General features: G+C 38.9%; 3 protein-coding genes across 4 annotated transcripts in view; 1 reads left to right on the top strand and 2 right to left on the bottom strand.

The window, feature by feature from the left end:
* ssh2b (slingshot protein phosphatase 2b) overlaps positions 1-6362 on the bottom strand; it is a 31050-nt gene extending 24688 nt beyond the window's left edge. Inside the window, exon 1 of the mRNA XM_034684347.1 lies at positions 6118-6362. Within this exon, the coding sequence (XP_034540238.1) occupies positions 6118-6180 (63 nt within the window). The 5' untranslated portion in view covers positions 6181-6362. The remainder of the gene's footprint in view (positions 1-6117) is intronic.
* A 4648-nt stretch (positions 6363-11010) lies between these two features.
* nsrp1 (nuclear speckle splicing regulatory protein 1) lies at positions 11011-16409 on the top strand. 2 transcript variants are annotated; one of them, XM_034683908.1, is made up of 7 exons: positions 11011-11131; positions 12643-12733; positions 12878-12934; positions 13070-13198; positions 13326-13533; positions 14478-14580; positions 14688-16409. In XM_034683908.1, exons 1-7 carry the CDS (start codon positions 11112-11114, stop codon positions 15571-15573), a joined length of 1494 nt encoding a protein of 497 aa, XP_034539799.1. In that variant the 5' UTR covers positions 11011-11111; the 3' UTR covers positions 15574-16409. The 2 variants fall into 2 exon arrangements, with proteins under 2 accessions (XP_034539799.1, XP_034539798.1); XM_034683907.1 differs by lacking the exon at positions 11011-11131 and adding an exon at positions 11146-11196.
* A 403-nt stretch (positions 16410-16812) lies between these two features.
* LOC117812850 (calpain-1 catalytic subunit-like) lies at positions 16813-25936 on the bottom strand. Its single transcript, XM_034683823.1, has 22 exons — positions 25870-25936; positions 25518-25773; positions 25334-25421; positions 25102-25217; positions 24866-24999; positions 24515-24707; positions 24357-24431; positions 24180-24265; positions 23980-24051; positions 22335-22492; positions 22030-22193; positions 21469-21480; positions 21137-21339; positions 20059-20155; positions 19896-19970; positions 19729-19786; positions 19575-19630; positions 19378-19446; positions 19175-19253; positions 18952-19065; positions 17356-17408; positions 16813-17018 (listed from the first exon to the last, which is right to left on the bottom strand). Exons 2-22 carry the CDS (start codon positions 25749-25751, stop codon positions 16992-16994), a joined length of 2163 nt encoding a protein of 720 aa, XP_034539714.1. The 5' UTR covers positions 25752-25773; positions 25870-25936; the 3' UTR covers positions 16813-16991.
* Between the last annotated feature and the right edge of the window lie 309 nt (positions 25937-26245).

The raw sequence follows: 26245 nt of genomic DNA, 5'->3' as shown, positions 1-26245 counted from the left end.
TTTTTTAAGGTGTGGCCGGTTAGAGAGTAACTTGTTCACACACACACACACACATATACACACACACACACGAAACAAACAGGAAGACGAGGACGAGAAAACAAGATCAGTGCTCTGAATATGACGCTTTGCTAAATGAGAGGGCCAAAGGATTAGTGACAGATTAACACCTGGCACTGATCTTGTGGTGCCTGGTTCTTATCTTGTTTACACTGTATGTGGGCTTAAGTAGCCTTAACAACGTTACAAAGCATTAACTGCTTCATAATAAGAAAAATTGGATTACAGGTTGATGAGAGGACAAATGAGCACTGGTTAAAGATCTTGTACTTGGCTACCTCGATGTCTTTCTAGGAGACAATGATGAGAGATGATGCAGCAGTATGTCTCATTAGATCAGCAACTTTATATGCAGGGAAACTGTGAGCTGTGTTCATGTTACAAGTATAAAACAGCTCTGAGTTCATCAATTTTAACAAAATCTTATTATGTGACATTTTAGTTGAATGCTGTGCCTGTGATGAGGTGTGCCCATCCTCTCTGTCACATTATCCAAATCATGGTTCCACTCAGAGCTCTCAGGACCAACAACACGACAAGTATTTAAAACAGATCTTGATCTGAAGGTTGTGATGCTGAAACCAACGTGTTGAAAGGGTTTGTACATTCAAGCTCTCTACATTCAAGTGAATTGCTTTAGATACAAACATTAGCCTTGCTTTCTGTTGAAGTGGGTGTATAATTAAAACCTGGTTAGCTCTTGAGGGGAAATAGTGTATTTGACTTTCACTTTGGATTTGGCAAATATTTACTGTCCCCAAGGGGCAATTTGGTTTGCAACAAAAGTCTCCACAAGCATCATATACAAACAAACAATACACATAATAAACAAACAGAAGTTTACACATTTAATTTAAATACATAACTACATAACTCCATAGACTGTATAAATATGGACGTAGTATCCGTGACGTCACCCATCTGTTCCTGAGCGCTGTTTTGAAGCCAATCGTCAGCGGGAGCCATATTGGAAATGCTGAACTCAACCTAAATAGTTTGACATAAAGAGGCGGGGTTTGAGTCTCCTAGCCAACAGCTATGTGTTCCCACCTGTCAATCAAGTCAGTCATGTCCTTATTTGGGCAATAACTTGTAATCTTAATATCTTCTGAACCGTCGTGTTAGAAAATAATTCACCCCCCATACAGTGTGTGTCGTAGAGCCAAGCCGTTTTTGAACCAGGCTGTAAACATGTTTATTAATGCTGTGAAGATCGTCTTTTTTGAATTGGTGTCGATGTGGTTTCTAGTGTTTCTGCAGCCAGCCTCAAGCGTGCGCTCGATGAACTGCAGTTTATAATACTTCCGCATGGGCTTCATATTTTGAGATTCAAGGTTGCTGCTTGCATAACTCCCGTGCGTGACATCATTTTCTGCATATGAGACCAAAGGTACCACAATCCTGTGTGAAATGGCAACAACCCTACATCTTGTGTAAAAAACCCCACAGCTGAGGGCACATATGATCTAAGATATCTGTTTGATCTGGCCCTCCAAGTATAAGTGAACCTCCTCCCTGTTGGCAAAAGTCTAAACTCTGAATGAAGGAGGTGATGAGGATCTTCAAGGATGGCCTTTGCCTTCTGAGTGGCTCTCACTTGATAAAAATGGCCAAATCATTCAGGTTAACGCCAACAATCTTTCGGCAGACATTGACAATATAACCTGTGTTTGTTAGAACAGGCTAGGTCATATCATCACTTGTGTTGCATATCATTGTGAATGAGATGTAATGAGTGTTCAAGTTTCATATATGCACCTGAATGAGTCAGAGAATAAAGATGAATCTGCACGTAGCAGTAGTGTTGAGGGGTTTTGGTTTTATATAACATGATTAGACTAAGTTTCCATGTCGCCTGGATTTGAAAACACATTTTGCATGTATGAAAATGAAAAGCTTGTTTTCCAGAGCGTATGGAAATGTGCAGCCTGAATGAACTGGCTGAGCAGAGACTGAAGACAAGCCTGTGCTGCACTGAGAGTCACAAGTTACAGCAACTTCAATAGAGTCACCAAGTTAGAACTGGTAAAAACTTCTTCCCCTAAAGGCCAAATGAGTGTGTGTACAACAGAATGTGTGTTTTTTAGCCCACAAACACCCTTATTATGAGGCAGAAACACTGGACAGGTTCCACATTAGTAAATATAGGGGGGGAAGAACGGCTAGCAGGCATCTCATGATAGACTTTACATAAGACTTCACACACATCACATGACAGCAAGACACAGGAAACCAGACATGTGTCTGTGCAGTGCGTTATCACTGTATGTCTGTGTGCGGGTTGCAACTTGAAAGCATATTTCAGCAAGAAAACACAGCAAAGCCTTCACCACCTCTGCTCGCCTCACCTTGCTAAATTACACATTTCTTCTTCCTCTAGTTTTACACCTCGCACTCCTCATGATGAAAGACTTTCTGCACGTCTGTTACATACGTGATCACATAAAGTAGAGAAGCCTGACAACTCTTAGAGTCTTTGGTTCTAATGATTGCATATTGATGATTTAAAGTATTCTTACTCATCTACACTACCAGTCAAAAGTTTGGACACACCTTCTCATTCAATGGTTTTTATTTATTCTAATTATTTTCAACATTGTAGATTAATACTGAAGACATCAAAACTATGAAATAATCTGGTTTTACCATAATCTGGATTACAACAGTAGTCAAATAGAGCTATCCATTGTGTACTAACCCTACCTCTGAACAACACAACTGATGGTCTCAAACACATTAAGAAGGCAAGTCATTCTACAAAATGAACTCTTGACAAGGCTCATGTTAATTAGAAACCATTCCAGGAGACCACTTCATGAAGCAGACTGAGAGAATACCAAGAGTGTGCAAAGCTGTCATGAAGGAAAAAGGGGGCTACTTTTCAGAATCCAAAATATAAAACATATTCTGGTTTGTTTAACACTTTTTTGTAAATTAAATAATTCCATATGTGTTCTTTCATAGTTTTTATGTATTTGATATTAATCTGCAGTGTTTACAATAATTAAAATAAATACAAACCCTTGAATGAGAAGGTGTTTCCAAACTTTTGACCTGTGTGTTGTGATTTGTTCTGGGTGACAATCAGAACAAATAACCTGAACTTTGTGTGTGTGCAAAGCATGACAGTAATCATTATGCCTACATGCAGAACCTGTTTTGTTTTGGGGAAACATAAAGGTGTGAAGGACAGGGTCCCGCTCAAGGAAACAACACTCTATTGAAATACTTGTGACTGACATGCGTGGCTGTAATTTGTGATTTTGGACACAGTTGGGAGTAGAAAATTACACATGGCTCAAAGACAAACTGTAATCTTCCACTTGGTCCAACTACAGGAACAGGTTTCTTTTCATTTGGAGCATTTTGGCCGATATAATTAGATTGGTAAACGTGAACAAATTCAGATTTTTTTTCTAACGTGGCAATTTAGAGGATATTGAGATTACAAGTCATCACAGACACTGCATCTATTATGTATTCAGTCCATAATCAAAACATATCATGACAGCAATGTATTGTTGTCCTGACTCATGCTGTACAATTATCATATCACTGTCACTCTTTAGAATAATATGTCACTCTCTACAGATTTCACTTTCACTATGACTCACCATGTCATTTTTCATCACACATGATAGGGTACTTCTGACTTGAATTCTGCACTCGACCTTTTAAGGACATTTATCAATCATTCTAGGATTGCTGTCTCTTGTAGACCAGAAATGATCAAGCCACCATTGCCGTCCAGTGTGTGGAAACACTTTGGCTTTTGCAAAGACGGAGATGTTCTAAATAAGTTGCTCGCTGTTTGGATATGTAAAGGCGGTTTATTCAAATAAAATGTGAATGCATTTTCCATAAATTGTTGTTTACTTATTTGTTTATATCCATAACTAATTGATACCTGATTCCCTTACAGGAAACAACAGGGATCTAGGACTGTCCAGTATCAAGGTGTTTATTTCACAGTCACACTGGTTGAATTTTGGGCTAAAAAGTTACTGAATCGATTTCAAGTCACTGAATCGTTTCAGATCATTATGAACCAATATCTTCCTTTTAATCATATCTACAACCACGAATCATGATACGAATCGAATCCTTTTTAAAAAGAATCGTTACACCCCGAGTATTTGGGATCTGATTTCAGAAAAGGGAATTCATCAGCTGACTTCAAAGCAGTATTGATAGAAATGTAGTGGAGTAAAAGTGATAAGTAGTGTTGTAGTCAAGACTAGGGATGCACCGATCCTACTTTTTAGGTCCCGATACCGATATCGATACCTGGGCTTTGGTATCTGCCGATCAGATCCCGGTATTGATTTAATAATCTCTCTGTTCCTTAATGTGAGGATAGAATCATGTTTTGGTAACTTCAGGCTTTTCTGACTTTGTAAACCAAAATAAAGTAAGTTTTTTAAACTGAGTATCATTTTTCAAGAGATTATAAATGTGTACTAGCAGTCTGGTGAGTTAATCTTCATACCAATAGATATTGTAAACACAGAAAAGCAGAGAACTGAGATGAATAGATCTGCCATATGGATCAGCACTATATATCGGCCCCTTGTCACCGATATCCGATCTAGCTTTTTGAGTCCGATCTAGCTGATATCTGATACCAAGATCGGATCTGTGCATCCCTAGTCAAGACCACATTAACCGAATCCAAGACATGTCCGAGACCAGAGTGCACCGAGATCAAGGCAGGGCAAGACCGGGACAAGACCAAGACCACATATATTAATGAAAAATCATCATGAGAGTTAACAAAATAAAAGACTTCTGTTTATTTTATTCAAGTTTGCTTTGAATACTATTGACAGCAACAAACAAGGTTTGGTTTATCTTTGTTGACTTTCTTTTGACTCTTTAAGTTTAGTTTTTTCTCTTATCACAGTAATGACAGGGACACAGAGTGCGTCTGGTCTCGACCGGTCTTGATATAAAATACGGAGTCCGCCCATTCCCAGACCGAGACACGATTGAAAATGCTTTCGATTCCTAGACCTTAAATAAGCGGCCTCGAGACCAAGACTGGTCTTGAGTACTACAACACTAGTAATAAGTTCCCCAAAATGTACTTTGTCGTTGTCCACCACTGGATGCAGATACAGTCGGCCAAAGTGTGTGCGGTTATGTGACAATATTGCTTCACATTCCTCCTGACAGTTTGGTGAGATTCCCTTGCTTCTGTAGAAACAAGACTAACACAGTAAAAGGAGACACAGAAACCACCTGCTCCTCTGCTTTTCTGCTTTGCATGTGTACACTGCTGACTTGACTACACACACACACACACACACACACACACACACACACACACACAAACAGGAAGAGAGAGAGAGAGAGAGAGGCAGGCTGGGGAACATGCCGACTAGGTTTGAGTTTGTTGAAGAGACTTACAAAAAACAGACAAAGACGAAGACACACGTCCACAATTTTGTTTACATACCAACATAGCACACAACAATGCTGCAAGAGTAAATACCAGAATTCATGCGTGTCACAAGGAGGCTATTAGGAGCGGAAGTGCATGACATATTTGGTGTTAAATAGCTGCACTATGACTCCCTGACTTGTTAAATGCATGCATTTTAATTCCAGTAGTATGCAGTGAACAAATAAGAGGAGGAAAGCCTCATAATTGTCACTCAGAATGACAAACAGTGGTAGCTTAACAGGCTACAGCCAACCTTTGAACAGGCGGAAATGTGCAGAGAGGAACCATGTCAACAGTGGAGTACAATAAACCAGAAAGGGAACTTCTCTTTGCTATTATTAAACGTACAGTAGTGCTTTTTCAAAGCATAATATAGCAATAAAAAGAGGAGTAAGTTAGCTTAGCAGAGACTGATATCTTAACTGAAAATGATGAGCAGCTATATTTCACGCATGCGCACGAGTACAAAGGCAAGGCACTTTATGGCTGTCAGCAGTCGAGAAAAAGACAGCGGAAATGAAGCCTCGTTTCTCCAGAGGTAGCTGGAAAGGTTCTGGTTTTGTGTTCATGGAGGGGATAGTGGAGCAGGGTTCACTCAGGGCGGCTCTTACCGACACGCAGGGGCTCGAGCTGGTGCTGGGGGTCGGTGAACGCTGCACGGTAACCAGCGCCATTCAGCGACCGGGAAGCGGACACCCGAGAGGAAGAGGCTCCGGCAAGACGAGCATAATGTTCCGGAGGGGCAGAAACCCCAGATAGACCCGGGCTGATGGTTCTAGTTCGTATTCCCTCTGTCCTTCTCTCTGGTCGGAGACTGTTTGACTACTCCCCGGCTGTTTCCTCTGTCAATGCTGCCTGCGCATGCGCAACTACCCGGAGCTTGTCAATCCCGATTAACCGTCTGTGTGCTGGACGTAAACAAAGCAGAGTGTCTGTCAGTAAGAGAGGAAGACAGGACAACTGATTTAGAGGAGAATTATATTAAATCACTTTTTATGCCTTGATTGTGTTGGTGAAGTAAAGTGCTTTTTTAAGTTTCTTTTATTTATTCACTTATTTTTATTTTTATTTTTCTCTTCCTTCCTTTTTGTATAAGATAAGATAAGATATTACTTTATTGACCCCCCGGGGGGGAATTCAGTTGTTACAGCTACCGAGACATAAGTACAATCAAGAAGAAGTTTCAACAAATAAAATAAAATAAAATAAAATAAAAATAGATAAATAAAGCTAGAATACAATTAAGATATATAAAGTGTTACAATGGAATTTTGATTAAATAGAAGTCATTACAGACAGTATTAAAAATGTTTCAGTAGTGACAGGTTGACATGGTGTGTCTATGGTTGGTATAGACAAATTAAGCAATAAATAAAAATAAATATGGGTATGTAATATGATCATGAGTTGTAGTTACAATATTAATGTAATATAAAATAATAAGTATGGCAAAGATAATTATAATACAGTATATTATGCATTATAATGCCAGCAGCAGTCAAGAGAGTCAGTTCGGGATGAGATGATGGGGTGTGACAGACAATGCAGGTATGGTATGGATCTGTTCATCTCTTATTTGTTAATTAATTCATTTAAAGGTATGTCTTTTGTGTTTTGTTATATTATATTTTATGAAACCATATAGCAACACATACGGTAAATATGTATAAATGAAGGTTTAAGTTCCCTAAACCAAAATAAAAACTAAGTTTAAAAAAAAACAAAAATCTTTTTATCATATTTATTTATTATTTATTATATTGGCTTTACTGCATTTATTTTAATATTAAGTATTCTGTTCTTTAGTGAAGAACTTTGAGGCTGCATGCTTGTACGTATGAAAGGTGCTATACAGTATAAATAAAGTTGAGTTGAGTTGATCTGGATGCAATTACATCCTAAGAATCTCAATGTAGGAAAATTCAGATCAAATCAAATCAACTTTATTTATATAGCACTTTACACACAACACAGTTGATCCAAAGTGCTTTACAACAGAAAATGAATAAAACACACAAACAGAGGAAGAGAGAGGGGAATTAGAGTGGTAAGAGAGCAATATGATCAAAAATTAAATGAACAGTAATAATAACAACAGTAATGACAGGAAATACAATTAACAGTGCAGTGAGTATCTGAGCCAGTGTGGTTAGGGGCAGTTAAAAGCAAATTATTAGTTTGAATTACTCTTGAAAGGTACACTGCACTTGCATAGAGTTGAGCTACTTTCAAGATACAAAATATAAAAAAGGGTTAAAATTGATACCAGGCCAAAATATTAAAGGTATCGGTCCCACTGCAATGAGACGCCATCCCAAATTATGATGCATCTGTTAAAGGTCTCTTTCTTACACCAGTAAATGCTCATATCTGTCAAAACTTTTCATCATAAAGACTGCAAAAGCTCTGATTACAGCAACAGAATGTATTTTACAACTCTTTTGACGGGGGGTTCTTATCATGACAAGTGAACTGAAAGTGATGTGTAAAATTGGTTGAGTACCCCTTCAACTAATGGGTTGTAATTATACATTATTAATACACAAAATGCATTTGCATGATAGAAAAGCCTTGCCCAGCATTTAAATTAATTTCATCCTTTTATAAATCTATATATTTATTAAGCAAGAACTGACAACTTTTACCAAAAAATTCAAAGTTATTGTGGTACAAATTGAAATAAAGTTAACCACATTGTTTTTGATAATCTCAAAAATGCACTGTCAGTTAAATGGATGCACTAATGACCGAAACATGTGTGATATTTCATGACTCCTCAAGTGTAGCCTGCCTGCCTGAACCTGAACTGTTAAACATTATCTTCACTGCCTGGAGGCACAGATCAGGGTTAGCAACCATTGCTGTGACAAACCACACACTCAAATGTGGAGTGAATGTTATCAGATCAGGTTGCACAGGCCAGATGCCAATGCATGTAGTTATGCACAGAAGACAGCCTATTGATTATATGTAGTACACAACCTGGTTTCTCTTCCCAGCCCTCCTTCAAAAATAATACCAGTCAATTTAAATGCTATAAAATTACACATGTAGATTGTGTTTTGGCAGTTTAGAGTCAAATATAAAGATCAGAGATGGGAAGACTAACCCGCATTGGTTATCAAAAAGCAGTTTGTTCAGTCCGTCCACATTCCCCCCTTTAGCTGTACTATTTATAGTCTTTTATATCTTGATGTCTTTATATCTCTTCTGTCAATCTACAAATCCATTTGTCCATATCCAATAGTCTTTTTTCATCACTACTCCATCCATTCACCCATCCATCAGGCAGCTTCAGCCGTCCTGTTTGTACCAGAGGGATTAACAGTGATGCCAGAGATGAGATGGACGGAGATTACGACAGAGATAATGGTGTTTGGATTTAGAGTCGCTCAGAGGAGGCAGGGGGAATTCAAAGCTGCAGCTTTAATCACAGGTGAGCCATGTGCTCTCTGATCTGATTTAAATTACACAGGTTTAAAACAGAGCAGCTGACAGCTTTGGAAATAAATAAAAAAGACACGATTAAATTAAATGAGGAGCATCTTCATCTTCCTTCCAGATGTGGAAGGTGCAGGTTGGTAACCAGGACATGAAAACATTTATCCTCAATGTGACCCTTCTTTTTGTTTGTTTGTGGAAATCCTCATTTGACTAATCTGTCCTCTTTTTTTTAAAATACATTTCTTAAAGTTTACAGATATTTTTCTTCAGGAGGTTTGGAAGATGGCATCCTCGAGCTCGGACTAAAGAGGAACCTTTATTTATCTGAATTTAGTGACAAAAGTTGGTCTCAGGATGGGCCTTGAGTCAACTAATCACATTACTACACTGTAGATACACTGTGTTTCACTTTAGAGCAATATCGCCATCAGGTGGTTACTGAACACATTGCATTAACAAAAAGAACCAGAAACCAGCATAGCAGTAAAAGAGTGGAAAAAGTCCCCTAATGAAAATCTAAAAATATCACAATCCAAATATTTGAGGGAATTTGCCTGGAAAGTAAGCATGAGGTATTTTATAACACCCTGTGAAAAAAGTAAGTATTCCTCCATTGACGGCTCTGATTGCTGGAGAGAGTGCAGAGAACCAAAAGCAAATCACACACACTTTTTTAAGTGTCCAGTATTAGTATCATACTGGGAAGAGGGGGAGAATGATGAATGAATATTTTTGAGTTAAAGGGACATCTGTGATTTGAAAATTTCTTAGGCATCAATTTATTTGAAACAATAAGTAAAGTGCTGACGTGCATCTTTTTAATATACTGTGTGTGACTGCCTTGAAGCAGGTGACAAGTACATGGAGACAACAAAGTCCACCTAAAATAAAGTTAATTAATTGGTTAACAACAGTAGAACATGCATTAGGATGATGAAAAATGTATTTACACAATTAGAGATTATGTGAAAAAAAAACAATAAAATAGAGAAGCACTAGACCCCCTCCACTTTTTTTAATTATCATTTTTTAATTTGTATGTTCCCCTTTTCTTTTGTATTGTTTTATTATGTTTTGAGTTTGGGTTGTTTTATTGTGTTATCATTTTTTATTTAATAAAAGTAAAAATATGCAATAAAGTAATAAAAACAATTCTTGGTTTTGACATCTTTCCCTGTTTTAATGTAAAATATATTTTTTTAATATATATGCCTTTGTTGCATTCTTAACTCTAATGTTGGAAAAATAAGTGATAAATTACTTCTCATATTTAAATCGCTCTGTGTGTTTTTCATACTGTGTATGCTCATAAGAACCTGGTGCAATTGTATCCGTGCAATAACATACCTTACTAGCAATTCATAAGATAGAAGAGTAGAAGTGTACTTAGTGCATAAATCTCTTGAATTTACTATAAACTGTAATTGCATGTCAACCTATCACTACTGAATATTTTTTTTATTAATGCCTGTAATTATCATTATTTACACCTTTTGTAACATCTGTGTATATCTTAAATTTCCATTGTATCTTTATATATCTATTTTTATTTGTACTTATTTTACTTATTTAAACTTATTCCCAATTGTAAAATGTCTGGGTTGCTGCAACAACCAAATTTCCCCACGGGATCAATAAAGTATTATCTTATCTTATCTTATCTTTTATTTTATTTTCATCGTATCATTATTATTATTATTGTTGTTGTTGTTGTTGTTGTTGTTGTTGTTCTTCTTCTTCTTCTTCTTCTTCTTCTTCTTCTTCTTCTTCTTCTTCTCATTGTCATTATTATTATTATTATTATTATTATTATTATTATTATTATTAATAATCTATCTATCTATCTATCTATCTATCTATCTATCTATCTATCTATCTATCTATCTATCTATCTATCTATCTATCTATCTATCTATCTATCTATTCAGTTTTGCTGCACATAGTTCACTTCTTTATCAATGGAAGTCCGCATATTCGTGACATATTCAACAACACGTCAATTGAATAAATAGAAATATAAAATGATAGATAAAAATTAGCTGAGTGTGGGTAGTTATGTTTACATAGTAAATTATTTAAATTAAACTAGTTTCTTCATGAACAACTTTAATAAAATATTGTGTCGAATCTGCCGAGCTTGTTCACAGTCAGTAAAAGAAAGATGGCGGCCCCTACAAAACAGTAAGTTGCAAACATGTTAACGTTTTTAACGTCTGATAAATGTTAAACCACCGTTATTCTGCTCAGTATGTGACCCAGCAGTTATTGCTGACAGCTCAGTGTTTTTTATAATGAAGGAGAGAGAGATTTTTAGTTCCGCCATTGCTGTTTCTGTTGCTAGTTAAAGATGTGCTAACGCTGTGCTAACCTAGCTTGGTTAGCAAAGCGTCGTTTCCATAACTAAAGTATTTATTTTTAAATCAGGTCAACATTCGTATTTATCTTCACTCACATCTGTATCATTACCTTTGCGATTTTTGCCACTAACTGCAATTTTCACTTCATTTTTCGCCTTGTAAATGTTAGCTAGCCTGAAAGTGTTAATTAAATATTTATGGTAAAATTATAAATAGCAGTGGATTACGAAGAGATTGTTGTGAAATGTCTCAGTGGCCTACATACAGCACTCTAAGCACATTATTTAAAGAGTCACCTGTTCAAAATGAAATTTCACTGGAGATTTGAAGAGGTTTTAAACCAGTGAGGTCTGTGCAGATTACTGAGACATAGTACTTAAAATACTGCAAAATTAATCAACATAGTATTAAAGTTGCAATATAGGCCATTGCAATATCCATATTTCAGAAGCTGCAGTTCTTTGATAGAGATCAGCATTATCATATGCTCCTGGTAAAGACACTTGCTTCCCAGCTGTGAGACTAAAAGTTGAATTAGTCCTAAATTCACGCCACAACATTATCCTCTTTCTCTGCAGTCAAATAAAACAATGCATGAGAATTTACCATCACAATTATAATAACTGAGGAAAGTATTAAAGATTAATGTTTTGTCATAAAATCTCACACAAGCTGTCTTTCCCTCAGATCATTTGTATTAAAGGTACAGTGTGCAGAACAGATTTAGTAGAAATAGAATATTATATTCTAAGAATGTTTGAATCAGTTTTTGATCACCTGAATAAAAATAACATTTTGTCTTTAACGTAGATTGAGATGTTAATATCTCCATAAGGAGAGGGTCCCCTTCCATGGAGGCAGCCATCTTGCACCACCATGTTTCCACAGTACAAGCTAGTACAGGAAATACAACTTTTGTATTTAGTTGAAGAAAAATAATAGAAAAAGAAAAAAATTGTATTGATTGATTTGATTGATTTTGCTGGTAAAAACTTGACAACACTTAGCATGTACTCAGGAGCTTCTTGTCTTCAAAGGCCTAGGTGTGTCCTCTGGGATTTCCCCAACAAGATGCTAATGCTATGTTTCAATCTAGAATCTGACTGCTAGGTATCGCTACACCTTCCCATTTCTGCACACTGTACCTTTAAAACCAGCGTTCAAATATTTAGATGCATTCAAGTGACAGCGTTAGCTCAAGCCTTGACGTTTGACCCTGCAGAGTTTCCCCTTCCCTTAATGAAATTGGCAAATGTTTACATGTGACATAAACGTGCAGCTGTATCTTCATAAAATAAAGAAATAAAGAAGCCATTTTTTCCTGACTCTCTAAAGGTATGGGCTGATCTTGCCTCAGAAGAAAGGAGCATCGAAGTCTGCAATGCTGCAGAAACCCTGTGTGTTTGGAGATGACTCAGATGATGAGGTGCGTACATTTTTGGATTTGTAATAAAAACACATTTCTGATGAAGTAATAAAAAAAGAAATACATTTTGTTCCCAGGTATTATCTTGTATCTCTGCAGATATTTGTCAAAACATAAAATAAATGACTGTATTTTGTTTCTCAGACCTCTGTTGGGGAGAGTTTGCAGAAGGAAGCGGTCAAAAAGAAGATGATGAAGCAGGTAAACAAAGAACAAAAGACATGAGTATAGCTTGGATCCACCTAATTGTCTTCATTAAAAAACAAATGTTTATTACTTGTGACTAACATTTCTCTGTTCTGCTGTGTGTCTGTCTTACTCTCACCCTGTGTAAAGACACGTTTGGAGATGCAGAAAGCGCTGGATGAGGACAGCACGGTGTACGATTACGATGCCGTGTATGACGACATTCAAACCCAGAGACTTGAGAGCAACAAAAAACTTCTGCACGGCACTGACAAAAAGGTAATCCCACTTTCCCTGACCTGCTGTGTTGCTGTTATTTTCTCACACTTGGATTTAAGAATGATCTAGATTAGCTGGTAAGTAAAACTCTGCTTCATAATAAATGTTTTGTGTCTGTTTGTTACAGCCAAAGTATATCCACCAGTTAATGAAAGCCGTTGAGGACCGTAAGAAAGAACAGGAACGAAGGGACGAGAGGAAGATCCAGAAGGAGAGGGAGGCAGAAGGAGAGCAATTTGCAGATAAGGAGGCGTACGTGACGTCCGCTTACAAGCAGAAACTGGAGGAGCAGAAGGAGGAACTGGAGAGAGAGAAGAGACAAGCAGCGATTGAAGGTTAGACTGATACTGTACAACTGTTTTAAGGATGTCTGTGGATACATTTGGAAGTGATGTGCACAAGTGAGGACATTTCAATTAATGCATTAATGCTTTTAGAATTACATTTGTCCAAAGAAGCTTTTATGATCCTTTTAATCTGGACAGGGAAATGCTATCTTATAATAATGATAATAATACATTTTATTCATATAGCTCTTTTCAGAAAACTCAAAGACACTTCACAAATAGCACACAATAAAAGACACAATAAAAAGAAACAAAAATAGAAACACAGTGGATATAAAAACATTAGCAGTTAAAAGCAGTTCTGAAGAGGTGTGTTTGGAGCTTGGATTTAAATGTTTGGAGGTCAGTGGAGTTGCGTATGTGTTTGGGGATGGAGTTCCATAGGGCGGGGGCAGCAATGGAGTCAGCCCTGTTGCCCCAGGTTTGGTGCTTGGTCCTACAGGGTGGGGAGAGGAGGTTTTCATTGAAGGAGCGGAGACCATGGGAGGGATTGTGAGGGTGAAGCAGGTCAGTGAGATAGGAGGGGGCCAGGTGATGGAGGGCTTTGTAAGTCAGGAGGAGGAATTTGAATACGTTGGGGGACAGGAAGCCAGTGGAGGTGTTGGAGGACAGGGGTGGTGGTGTGATCACGGGAATGGGAGTGAGTGAGTAGACGGGAAGCTGAGTTCTGGGTATACTGGAGTTTATTGAGGACTTTGAATGATGAACCATATAGGATGCTGATACAGTAGTCAATCCTGGAGGTGATAAATGAATGGATCAGGGTTTCAGCTGCAGGGAAGGAGAGTAGTGGGCGGAGTCGGGAGAAGATTAAGTAATAATCTTACTTAATAAGGTGTTGAAAAGTTGCCTATAGAGATGAAATGACAAGATTGTGGTCCTGTAAGTAAAGCGATTAGTGTGCTTGGATTAAACTTTCTCTTTCTGCGTAGCTGCCTTGGACGTGAAGAAGCAAAAAGACCTGAGCGGCTTCTACAGACACCTGCTGAATCAGACTGTAGGAGAGGAGGAGATACCAGATCGCTCAGCAATTAAGTAAGTCAGAGCTGCATGTGACTCGGTTATTCGTAAGTAAAACAAGCATTACTTGAGAACATTTTCTAAACCTTTAAATGTGTTTCTATCTCTTCCTGCTCACACAGAAATAAAACTGCAAAAGAAACAGCGAAGACCTCGCCCGTCTCCTCACCAACCTCCCATGATAAAGTACCAAGTTCATGCAGTGACAATGAAGAGGGGCATGAACAGAAGTCTGGGTTTATCAAGCCCGGGATTGGCTCCTCACACTCTAAACGTCAGTACAGACAGAGGTCGCCGTCATCAGGGAGCGGAGAGGAGAAAGAGAAAGAGAGGGAGAGAGACCGGCATAAGAAGAGTCACAGAGATCAAGATAGAGACAGAGGGAGGGACAGAGACAAGGACAGAGACAGAGACAGGGATAGAGACAGGGACAGAGACAGAGACCGAAACAGGGGAAGGGAAAGGAGCGAAAGACACGGGGGAAGAAGAGATGACAGAGATAGAAGGAAAGACAGAGACAGGGATAGAGACAGAGGCAGAGAAGACGACAGAGACAGAGGCAGAGAAGACGACAGAGATAGGGATAGAGACAGAGACAGAGGCAGAGAAGACGACAGAAACAGAAGTAAGGGAGATACAGGGAGGGAAGACAGGCAGGGGAAGAGAGAGAGGAGCCCCAAAGAAAGAGAGAAAGATAAGAATGGAGAGAGAGAGAAGAGGAATCCAGATGAGGACAAGCGGATGGACAAAGATCAGGAAGACGCTAAAGAGAGGAGAAAGGAAGCGGAGGGGGAGACAGTGGTGAAGAAGGAAGAGAAAAGCCCAGAGAGGAAGGAGGAAGTCACAAAGGAAGCAGAGGAGGAAGAAAAACAGGAAGGCGAGGAGAAGGCGAACAAGTTTGCAAAGCGCAGCACGGATCAGGCCGTCAGTTCGGCGAGAGAGAGGTACATGGCGAGACAGATGGCACGCGCGTCTTGTAAGACCTACATAGAGAAGGAGGAGGACTGAGAGCTGTGTTTCCTTTATCTGTAAAACATCCTGTCGAGGCACGAAACGTCTTTTTTTAATGTAGATAACAAGGTGGATGTTATTTAATTCCTTTCTCCTCTACACGTGTTATTAAAAGATCAAAACCAACACTGAATAGTTTGCCTCTTTTGTCAATAACTCCCTAACCGGCTACTGCAACCCTCCAACTCCAACATGGTTCAGTGATTTCCCAAGGTATCTGGGAAATGTAGTTTTTACTCCATTCCTTAAAAAAGTAGATAATTTCTTATGTTCTTTTTGCAGCCTTTGAATTAATACACATTTGCTGCAAAGGGAGTTTTTGCAGCATTATTACGTTGCATGAGGAAACAACTCATCGAGGAAACTCTGAGGTGATTGTTTTTGTTTGTTTTTATAATTTTGGAGAACAAAAGAGGAATGAGCCTTTTCACACTTGTGCTACACATACTTGTAGTAGGATCAGTTCACTGTTGGTTTTTGTGTTTTTATGAAATGGATCACATTTTGCTGCAACATCAAAACCCATCACACTCTGTAGTGGACAAATTCAAACAGCAGAGTGTGCCCACAGTCTTGAAAGAGGTTTTCTTTGTGGACTTTGAGAGCTGGATTGTTGATTTATTACTGTGAAACAGGAGTGCTGACTTGTAAATATGGCGCTCGACAAGCCTCTTGAAACATCCTAAATAATGTACATAGGAAATTTGTGTCATTGCTCCTTTTGGAGGATGGATAAATGTTGGATTGTGAGTGAACTTTTGAAGTTATGTTTGGATCTGTTGTTTTTTTTCTGTTGTAATCAGTGTTGAGTTAATAAAATAATCCCTGCTCAACATTTCCCCCTGTTGCTTTCCATGTGTTCTACAGTTTGGTGTTAAAACCAAGCGGCAACCTCCGGTCTAAAAATATGAGTCCAGTGAGGAAGTGCTAAAAACTGCTGTTCATCCAGGATCAGCTTGAGGCTGGCTCTGGAAGTACCAGAAACCACATACACACCAATTCAAAAAAGGCGATCTTTACAGCAAGATATTGAGATTATGAGTCTTCCAATGAGAGGCACAGCTGACTTGATTGACAGGCGGGAACACTGTAGCTGTTCGCTTGAAAGCAGCAATATGGCTGCCGCCGACGATTGGCCTCAAAACAGCACTTCAGAAACAGATGGGTGATGTCACGGACACTACCTCCATATTTTATATAGTCTATGATTAGAACATACAAGAACAACACTTGAGCTCATGTTTCAAAGAGTAACAACGTTTATTTCACACAGATCACTTGATCACAGTAACGTGTTACAGGTTTTGCTTTACAGGTTGTGCACAGGTAGACGTTAAATTTAATAACAGCAGTGATTGGTTACAGGACTCTTCCTTTGTCCGTGCGTCTCCTGTGCTCCTGTGTCAGCTGGGTTTTTAGTTGTACATGAAGTTGTTGGACCACTGAGGAAAAAACAAAGACAGGAATGTTAGAATCTTTAACATTTGAGTGCATCTACTGAAGGTGCTGAACCTAATCCTTCAATAAAACTGTTCTCAAGAAGGAAATGTTGTACTTTTATACATTTCTTTAACAGCTGCCTCAGGTTTGCTGACAAGATATGCACTTCTGATATGTGCACATTTTACTAATGTTACACAGAGACTTTCCACACCTAATATTAGTACTTTTACATGCAGTAGATGATGTGAATATTTCTGCCACATGATATTAATCTACATGTCAGATGCCTTAAGAATGGAAAATAATACTCCAGCAATGAACTGAAAATTGACTTGCCTCGTCCCAGGACAAGACGATCACTCCATCAGAGGACTTGTCCTTGAAGATGTCTGTGATGAAATAAAAAAAGTCACATTTTGAATACAACATTAGCTTATCACATTTAAAAACTCTGATTCTTTATAAAATTGCGCCTGCATCCTAGTTCAGGCAGGGAACTCTCGCTGCACTGTTTTCACACTTGCCATGCGTCATTCTCACTATCACATGACAAAGTTTCCTCCCACTTAGGTCTATATAAGCTGCAGAGTTTCCACCCTGCATCAGCTGTGCTCCAACTTTCAGTCCAACCACCTCCCTAGCATCCACCTGCAGCCTCTAACTATAGAGCAGGGGTTCCCAAACTTTTCAGCCCGAAACCCCCCCCAAAATATGGGTGCCAAAGACTTGGGACCCCCACTGTTCCTCAAAGTGATTTAATGTGGCTTCATTTAGCTGGTCTGCAGAAAATCACCCTACCTGTATGAGCATGTGTCTGTGTTTACTGTGCCACTATGAATTAACCTGCTGCTACTGATGCTTTTGATCATTAACTGTTCACTAACCCTAAACTTAGGACCCATCTGACAAAAAGAAAGGCAGAAAACTCATTACATGTTCTATTTTCAAGGTTTTATTTTAAGGTTAGCTACTATTTTTGTAGATATTTTTTGCTAGAAATGGACAACTTAAAAAAAAAACATTCTGGGAGTTAATCTGCAAGGAGAGAATAGGATGTCAACAAACTATATAAGGCTCGGACATCAAGTTTTGCTCCATGCATAGAGAGTGGGCTGACTGACTGCACGTTGTATGAAGCAGTGCACCATAAAATCTATCATTTGCACTGTGCCACAAGGGTGCCATGCTCCAACAACTAGATTTGCCACTGATTCTGTGCCACCCCAGAATGCTAAAATATGATTGGGTGTTTGCTGCGTCAAAGATGTGAAAAGTGTTGAAACCAAGCAGCAACCTCTGGCCTCAAAATATGAAGACCATGCAGCAGTGTTACAAACTGCAGTTCATCGACTGCAACATTCAACATGTTTACAGCCTGGTTCAAAAACAGCTTGGGTCTACGTTGCTAATATCTCTGTCGGCACACACTGTACAGGGGGTGAATTTTTTTTCTAACCTGACAGTTCAGAAGATATTAAGATTAGGAGTTTGCCCAAATAAGGGCATGACTGACAGGCGGGAACACATAGCTGTTGGCTAGGAGGCTGAAACCCCGCCTCTTTACCTCACACTACGCTTGGTTGAGTTCAGCATTTCCAATATGGCTGCCGCCAACTTCAAAACAGTGCTCAGGAACAGATGAGTGACATCATGGATACTACGTCCATTATTTATACAGTCTATGGTTGCAACTCAATAGCTTCTGTATGCTATATAGTTAAAGTAGATTTATAAGTGGAGACAGAAAAGGCTAAGTTGATGCTCATTTGTGTTTGCATGTGTATGCACTTTTACACCACCCCTGCATAAGTTGGTGCCCCAGTTGGGCTACTTTTGGCTTCCTCTGATACTTAATGATAACATTAAACACACAAGTGGCAAAATTCCCCCCCAACAAGAGCATAGTTTTCAAACTGATAACATATTACTCACTTGATGACTTCTGCAGGCGCAACATGATAGTGATGAAGTCCTCCATGGTGGTGGAAGAGAAGCCAGAGTAACGGTAAATCATCAACCTCACCATGGTGTCGTTTGTGCTCAGTCCTGGTGCAGATATGAGGGGAAAGTATTGCAGTTAAAACAGTGAAAATCAATCATGTTCCCCTTTCTTGGATGATATTATTCTGAGAGTTTCATTGGTGAATGGTGTTACCTGCATGTTCAATTGCCTTCTGGACCTCGTAGTCAGACAGGGTTCCGTTCTCATTCAGATCTGCGCGGTCAAAGTGAACCTGCAAAGAAGATTCAACTGATTTTAATTAAAGCACTTAAAACATGTAAGTGTGTTTTTTAGTTACTGTCAACAGGAAAGTGTATCATATATGTGTCTCATCAAATCAGTATTTGCTGCTTTACCTTGAATTCTTGGACCTTTGTCCACAGGCTCCTGAATTCAACGATGCTCATCCTCCTGTTTTGGTCGGTCTTTTTTTTTGCATGTTAAGGAGTTCACATCATGAGCAGACAAAACACATTTCATTTTGACTCAACAGCATGAACATGGAGGGTGAATATTCAGATATATTATATACAAAATGTTCTTTTTAGGATACATCCACTAAGGCAATCATGCTCCTGCAGGTGTCAAAACCAAAGCCATATTTGGATCCTGTGAATGATTGAAACAGAAACAGTTGTTGAAAAGGAGACACTAGATTTTGATTAACAACGAATGCATTGCGGGTGTGCATGTCATGAATAACTCACCACGAGGGAATTGATCATTCATGAGTTTCCGGAGTTGATAGGCACTGAGCTCACCTCTCTTTTAAAACAGACAACAGAAAGTGTTCTCAATTGAAACAAGAAAAACAAATCGGATGAATGAAGAGAGGAAGATTGGAATACATCCAAAAACAGAGAGAATTACTCACCTGATCGGCATAGCGGCTGAAAAGGGCATGAACGGAATCTTTAACGTCGTCCTTGTCCTTTTTGTCAGTTGGTGTCTAAAGATATGAAGTTATTCGGTCAGATGTTATTCTGATCTTTCTAACTGACAGGTAAAGGTTGCACAACATTCTTTAACTCATTTACCTCTGGAAGGATCAGGTTCTCCTTGTCCTTCTCCTCGTGGTCGTGGTCATGGTCATGGTCATGGTCATGGTCATCGTCATCGTGTTTATCATGGGGGCTGGATGAAGAGCAGAATATGAGACGGATAAATCACTCTCAGTTTCAAAATATTGTCTTGACCAATTTTTTTATAGAGACCCATCAGTGATTTGTAGTCTCCAAATATTCCTCTGATCAGAATTATACTGACAATAATTCAAAATTTCAGCTAAATCTGACACACAAAAATGTATGATTTCATGTAAATGGGCATTATGGACTGTATATTGTATAAATAATTGTAAAACCTAAGTCAATGACTTGGAATGAAGATGACTGAAGAGGTGTAAAACAAAATGTAGTGATAAATTATACATTATGCTCTATAATAAGTGAAATTGTCTGGGTCCACCCAGGAGGACAACAAGTGTAACTATTTGCTGCAATTAAAAAATAAAAAGTGGTTTCAAATGTTTTTTTTAAAACCCCAAATTCAGTCATAGTTTCATGTAAATAAGCCATGTTGACCACAAATAATGCACAAAGGGTTAAAAGTTGTATGAATGAGTTCAAAGGGAGTTGGTGAAAAAGATAAAATACAGAATCTGGTGAAACTTTATACCATGTGGTTTTTAAACAGACATAACTACACAGACAAAAGCTGCACAGCAAAAATGGGGAAAACACAAGGGTTAACCTCCTTTTGATATAAAAGCCAACATTAATGCTTCATTTACAGACTGTATTTGGTAGTTTTATCTAGTAGGTTATTTTATTTCAAATCTATTTTAATAACAACAATTATCACCAACAGTGTTCAATGCAACAAGCTGCAACGTAACAAAATAAAACCCTGTACCAAGGCTTGAAAGCTGGAATTTAAAGCCTGTAGTTTCAATTGAAATCCTCGCTTATTTTAGGAGAAATTTTAAGTGAAGACAGCTTTTCATGAAACACTGAACTGAACAATTTGGTTTATTTCTCTAAATGAAAAGCAAATTCTAAGATATTTTCATGAGCCATTCTTATTTTAGGTTTATAAATATGAATCAGTCCTTACGTGATCTTGGCCTCAGACTTGGAGTAGACTGTGAGAACGTATTCGCCGTTCAGGTAGGGCTTCATTGTGAAGGGGACGATGACGTACTCCCCGGGCTGCACACTGTACTCCTCAACCATCTCCCTGCTGTGGGTGTAGTTCTGTACCGTGCCTATGGACCTGTTTCTATCAAAGAAGTCCCTTGACAGGCGACCTGCTGGTGTCTGAAAATAACAAAGGCCTTGTTTTATGGGATGAAATGATTAACTGAGAATTATGTCACATTATTCTGACTGTGTGAATGTGGATCATTAGCTTGGTGTGCACAGGTGGAGTGTGAGGTTTGCTCTTACCCCTTCTGGAACCTGTTGAATGTGAAACAGGAAGACAGTTAGTATTTATATATATATGAATGTTTTCCTTTCATTATTTGTGTTTCATATTATTTCAACTGGCTTAGAAGCTATTTGTGCTTTTTGGTGATTAAAGCTTCTGTTGGTAGTCGTGATATAAACATCAGTTCTTAGAGAGATTTGGAATGTCAACACTACCCCTCCCCTCTCTGCTGTCCTACCCCGCCCACAAAAGATTGATGTGCACGTTCTATGAGGAAGTAGTGGCTTCCCAGCCAATCAGGGCGATGTAGTGGGGCCACCACTCGACCAATCAGGACAGAGGGTTGGGGAGTAGCTCTGATCGGTCCGTGATAAAGGGAATGAGGGGGATAGTAACATTGCTTGATACTATTGGAAAACACAGAGATTTCGCCATAACCTCAAATTACTTCACTCACAGATGAGTACCGATGGTTATTATGACCTTTTCTCCAAACCCAGAAAAATAGTAGTTTTTACACCATTCCTACCAACAGCAGCTTTAAGTCTGTAAAGTCAAACATAATCAGGGATGCTAACCTGGTAGATAGCAAGTGCAATGGGGTCGGATCTGTTCTTCTGCTCTCTGCGATTCTGCAGCTTAGGTTTCTGCATCAGGGACAAATAAAGGTTCTTGTCCTCCTTCTCTGTGTCATCGATTTTAGTCACCTGCATTCGGTACTGAGGATTTGTATAATAGGAAGCTACAGGGGATGAGAAACATTAAATGCAGTTAAAGCTTCAGTAGATTGTACACTGATGTTCTTTTTTTGTACATGAAGAAATCAAAACGATGAGAAATGTTGCTTTTTGAAGTCAAAAGTAAAAGTCTAAAGTGGACTCACAGCTAGAACGGCTGCCGCCTGCAGTTTTCCCTGCTATCCAGCTGCCGTCATAACTCATGGACTGCCACTGGCAAGACAGGTCTCCGTCAATGAAGTTAGGGTTCTCGCAGCAGATGAACAGCAACAGGAAGAAGCGACAGAAGTCCTCCAGCTCAATCCTGACAGATAAACGCAGGGAGCACGAGAAAGAGAAGATAAGGGATGAGATCAGAACAAATGCAAAGATCAAGTCAAAACTATGCAGCTTCAGTCTATCAAAGAGGAAAACCAGCCTTATGGCTTTTCAGAAGTTGATACTTAATGTGTGCACCTGCTCATTTATTTCAAGCCTAATTAAAGGTACCACTAGTATCACTGTGGAGCACACGACTCCTCTTTTAAAACTCTGCACTGGATCCCTGTCTCTTTTAGAATTAATTTTAAGATACTTTTTTTTAAAGCTCTTAACAGCCTTGCTCCTCCATACATCACTGATCTCCTGTCATTTTATGTTCCAGCTCATTCACTGAGGTCCTCCAAAGCTTCCCTTTTAAATTTTCCTTGTGTGTCTTACACAAAGAGAGAGAGAGCTTTCTGTTTTTACGCCCTATAAGCGATGGAACACTCTGCCTGTGGACATCAAAACAGCGAGCTCTCTGTTTTTTTTTAAAGTAAACTTAAGACTTCTAGCTTTTAATTTGGAGTAATTTATTCTTAGCCCTGGACTGCATTATTATTTTAATCATTGCTTTAACATTTAATTATTTATGTATCTATTTATTTCTTGTATTCATCTGATCTTGTTAATGCTATATTATTTTTAACTTTCATTTCCACTATCACTTATTTTATTGACTTTACTGTATTGATTTTATTTTATTTAATCTTTGAGTATTTTATTCATAATAATGCCTTTTTTAAATTTGACCATTGCTGTTGTTTTCTGTCTGTTATTCTGTGAAGCACTTTGGGCTGCATGTTTCTATGTATGAAAGGTGCTTTATAAATAAAGTTGAATTGAGCTGTGGAGCAAATTGCAAGCTAGTAGTGATGTGGGGATGGATACTGAAATATCGATACTTCCGATACCAGATCTTTATGCTCTAAAATCGATTCTCAAATCAAAATATCGACACTTTTGATATTTCAGTCATTTGAGGCAATGTATATCATTAACAGGAACACAGTGGAATGTAACTTCACCATTGAGATCTTGTCTAAATGATACGCGGTTGGTGGGAACTACTATTTCTAGTTCTTAATAATTAAACAATAATTAATTTTAATTGTTTTACTATTTTTGTGTGTGTGTTTAAAACACCATTTTCATATTTTTTGTATGATTGTTTCTGTTGTTGTGCTACCTCGGCTATATTGTAAATGAGGCCTCTACCTCAATATACTTACAGGTTTACAATAAATAAATTACTCAGAAATACACTACTTTTTTTAGATTTACCAGACACATTAGGTGTATGTTCAAAGTATCAGTATCGAATCGGTATCGCCAATACCAGCCTGAATTTGACTCAGTATCGGATCAGAAAGGGAATCGGTGATATCAAACATCACTACAAGCTAGCTTTAGAAGGAATAGGTTCATTGAACATGTCTGCTACACCTCCAAATCTGGCATCACATGATATTTTTCATTGATCTTATTTACCAGAACTCTCCATCGTCACGGTCGAAGCACCTCTCCCGATCTAGTGAGCTCACACCGTTCCACTTGTCTGACCTGAGGTCACAAGAGGACAAAATTAACCAACAGACTCCTTGGTTATTTTTCTTCACATTTAAATGATTACCTTTAATTATTAGTAGATTAACAAAATAAAATAGATAAAAGTATGTTTTTTTTTTTACTTGTCACTCCAGTCTCCTTTCCACTCTGTTTGGCCCCATGGGTTCATGACTCTCACCAGCCTCACTTTGGAGCCGTAATACTCGACCTACAGGTGTGTGATAGTTAACAAATGAGCAGATACAAAACTACTGCGCCACAAAATCAAACTTATTTTAACCCTTCACCTCTTTTCTTACCTCAGTGACTGCTGTGACAGAATAGGCATGAGCATCCACCAATCCAGTGTCCCCAATGGTGTTCACCAGCCTACCCTGGAACAGACAAAAGAGTGAAATCCTTCCTAAGATTTGTTTTTTTTAAATCAAAATGTTACCTCTGAAAGAATCATTCTTACTCCTTTCTGGGGAGTCCCGCAGCAAATCATGGAGTTGCAGCCGGTGGCATTGCTGAGTGAAAGCCAAATCTTGTCTGTGTGATTCCGATCATGGGTCTTATTGAGCTCGTAAGTCATGGCCACGCCTCCACTGAAATCCTTGCAGGCCTCTGATGACAGGCCAGCATGCATGTCAGCGTATGAACCACACACCCTGAAGGAAACAGTGAAAAGATGTTTGCAAATGTTGCAGTTACAGGTGGATGTCAAAGGAAACCCTTTCATCCATGGATCAACCACATGTGGAGCAAACTCTGCAGCCTACAGCCGACTTCTATGTTTCATCTGAGGGTGAGTGAGTTGGTTTCGTACTTGGCGTATGCTTTCTCCAACAGAGGAGCCCAGAACTCGTTGCCACTCTTGGAGCTCACAGACAGGGGCCTGTTGTCAATGACTGGCAGGTGGTCATCAATGACAACATCCACCCACTTGCCAAACCTCCAGAACTAACACAGAAAAGACAGAAGGATTACAGTTTCAAATTTCATGATAAATAGAATGCATTGTGCAGGTTTCCTGTGAAAGCATTGATACTATTAGTCCTTTACCCTGAAGTGGAAGATTCCTGCATACTTCTTGAAGGACTGGTCCATGGGCACAACCTGCACCATCAGGGTTTTATGGAAAGTCAGGGCAGAAATTGCAGCCAGGAACCAGCAGTTACCTGAAACATAAATGAGTATTTCTCAAGCATTGCATTGTATCATTCAAGTTTTCAAATAAGAAAAGGCATCAGTTGTTTTTTTTTGTCTTTAGTGGTAAGTTTGATGTCTTGCTTACCCACTTGGCCTTGACCAAAGTCAAACCTTGAGGCACCTTTGCTGCAGAAAACAGGCTCATCAGAGTTGTTTGACAATGCCATGATGTCCTGGACAACACATTGAAAGAAACAAACAAGTTTAGTATTCTCAAACTCAAATAGACACATAAATGTATCATACGATTAGAGTTTGATCAAACTTACTTTTGGACGAAGCCACTGCACTTCATCTTCACGCCAGCTGGGCATACCGGGCAGGTCCCCCAGAGAGGAGTTGTTAGGTGCAAAGGTGTTGTCCACAAACAGACTCCCTCTGCGGACATAGCTGTCCCTCAGATGGGTAAAGTCCTGGCTGTTGAATCTAGCGGGGTTGCTGGCGCTCCCCTCGCTGCCATCCTGGTAGCGCAGGTTGATGATTGAGGTGCAAGATCCAGGCATGATGACAAGAGCTCTAGACAGGCTGAGAAACAAGTAGAAAGACAAAATGAGACAACTGTGGAGCCAATTTGAAACACAAGAACTGTTCCAAGTTTGAGAAAAGGATGAGGATTATTACCTGCAAGGCAACTGCAAGACAACTGCTGATTCTCAACAAGAAGGGAGATCTGGGAGTCCAGTCTGAGGTTTTCAGCAGACCTACCCCTGCTTATATACACACCAGCTTACATAACTCTACCTCTAGACCCTCCCCCAGAAGATGTACAGGTGCACAAATTATAGGGGGGCGGTCGGTTTCTAACCCAAAAAACTGGTTTCTGGTATAGATTATCCCCTGCAGTGAAATGTCACCTGACAGTCCCATTGTCACATCAGACCTGCTTAAACTGCACACACATTCTTTATGCATTTTTGAATAAAGAAAAGATGATTACCGTAAGATTTGCAAAGTAAAAAAATATTATCAACATTAGAAAGATTTAACTTTGCACATT

Source organism: Notolabrus celidotus, chromosome 5, assembly GCF_009762535.1.
Source record: "Notolabrus celidotus isolate fNotCel1 chromosome 5, fNotCel1.pri, whole genome shotgun sequence".
Classification (NCBI taxonomy): Eukaryota; Metazoa; Chordata; class Actinopteri; order Labriformes; family Labridae; genus Notolabrus; species Notolabrus celidotus.
Note: the sequence above shows the minus strand (reverse complement) of the source record. Positions and strands in the feature narration are given on the sequence as shown.

What these genes read in the sequence shown, in the direction of transcription:
- nsrp1 (XM_034683907.1), top strand. Translation starts at nt 11,171, where the DNA reads ATGTTAAACCACCGTTATTCTGCTCA. An exon ending in GAGACAAGCAGCGATTGAAG is followed by an intron (nt 13,534 to 14,477) that starts GTTAGACTGATA and finishes CTTTCTGCGTAG; the next exon opens with CTGCCTTGGACGTGAAGAAG. An exon ending in CCAGATCGCTCAGCAATTAA is followed by an intron (nt 14,581 to 14,687) that starts GTAAGTCAGAGC and finishes CTGCTCACACAG; the next exon opens with AAATAAAACTGCAAAAGAAA.
- LOC117812850 (XM_034683823.1), bottom strand. Translation starts at nt 25,751, where the DNA reads ATGCCTGGATCTTGCACCTCAATCATCAACCTGCGCTACCAGGATGGC. An exon ending in CAGGAATCTTCCACTTCAGG is followed by an intron (nt 25,000 to 25,101) that starts GTAAAGGACTAA and finishes TTTCTGTGTTAG; the next exon opens with TTCTGGAGGTTTGGCAAGTG. An exon ending in GAATGATCAATTCCCTCGTG is followed by an intron (nt 19,631 to 19,728) that starts GTGAGTTATTCA and finishes AATCATTCACAG; the next exon opens with GATCCAAATATGGCTTTGGT.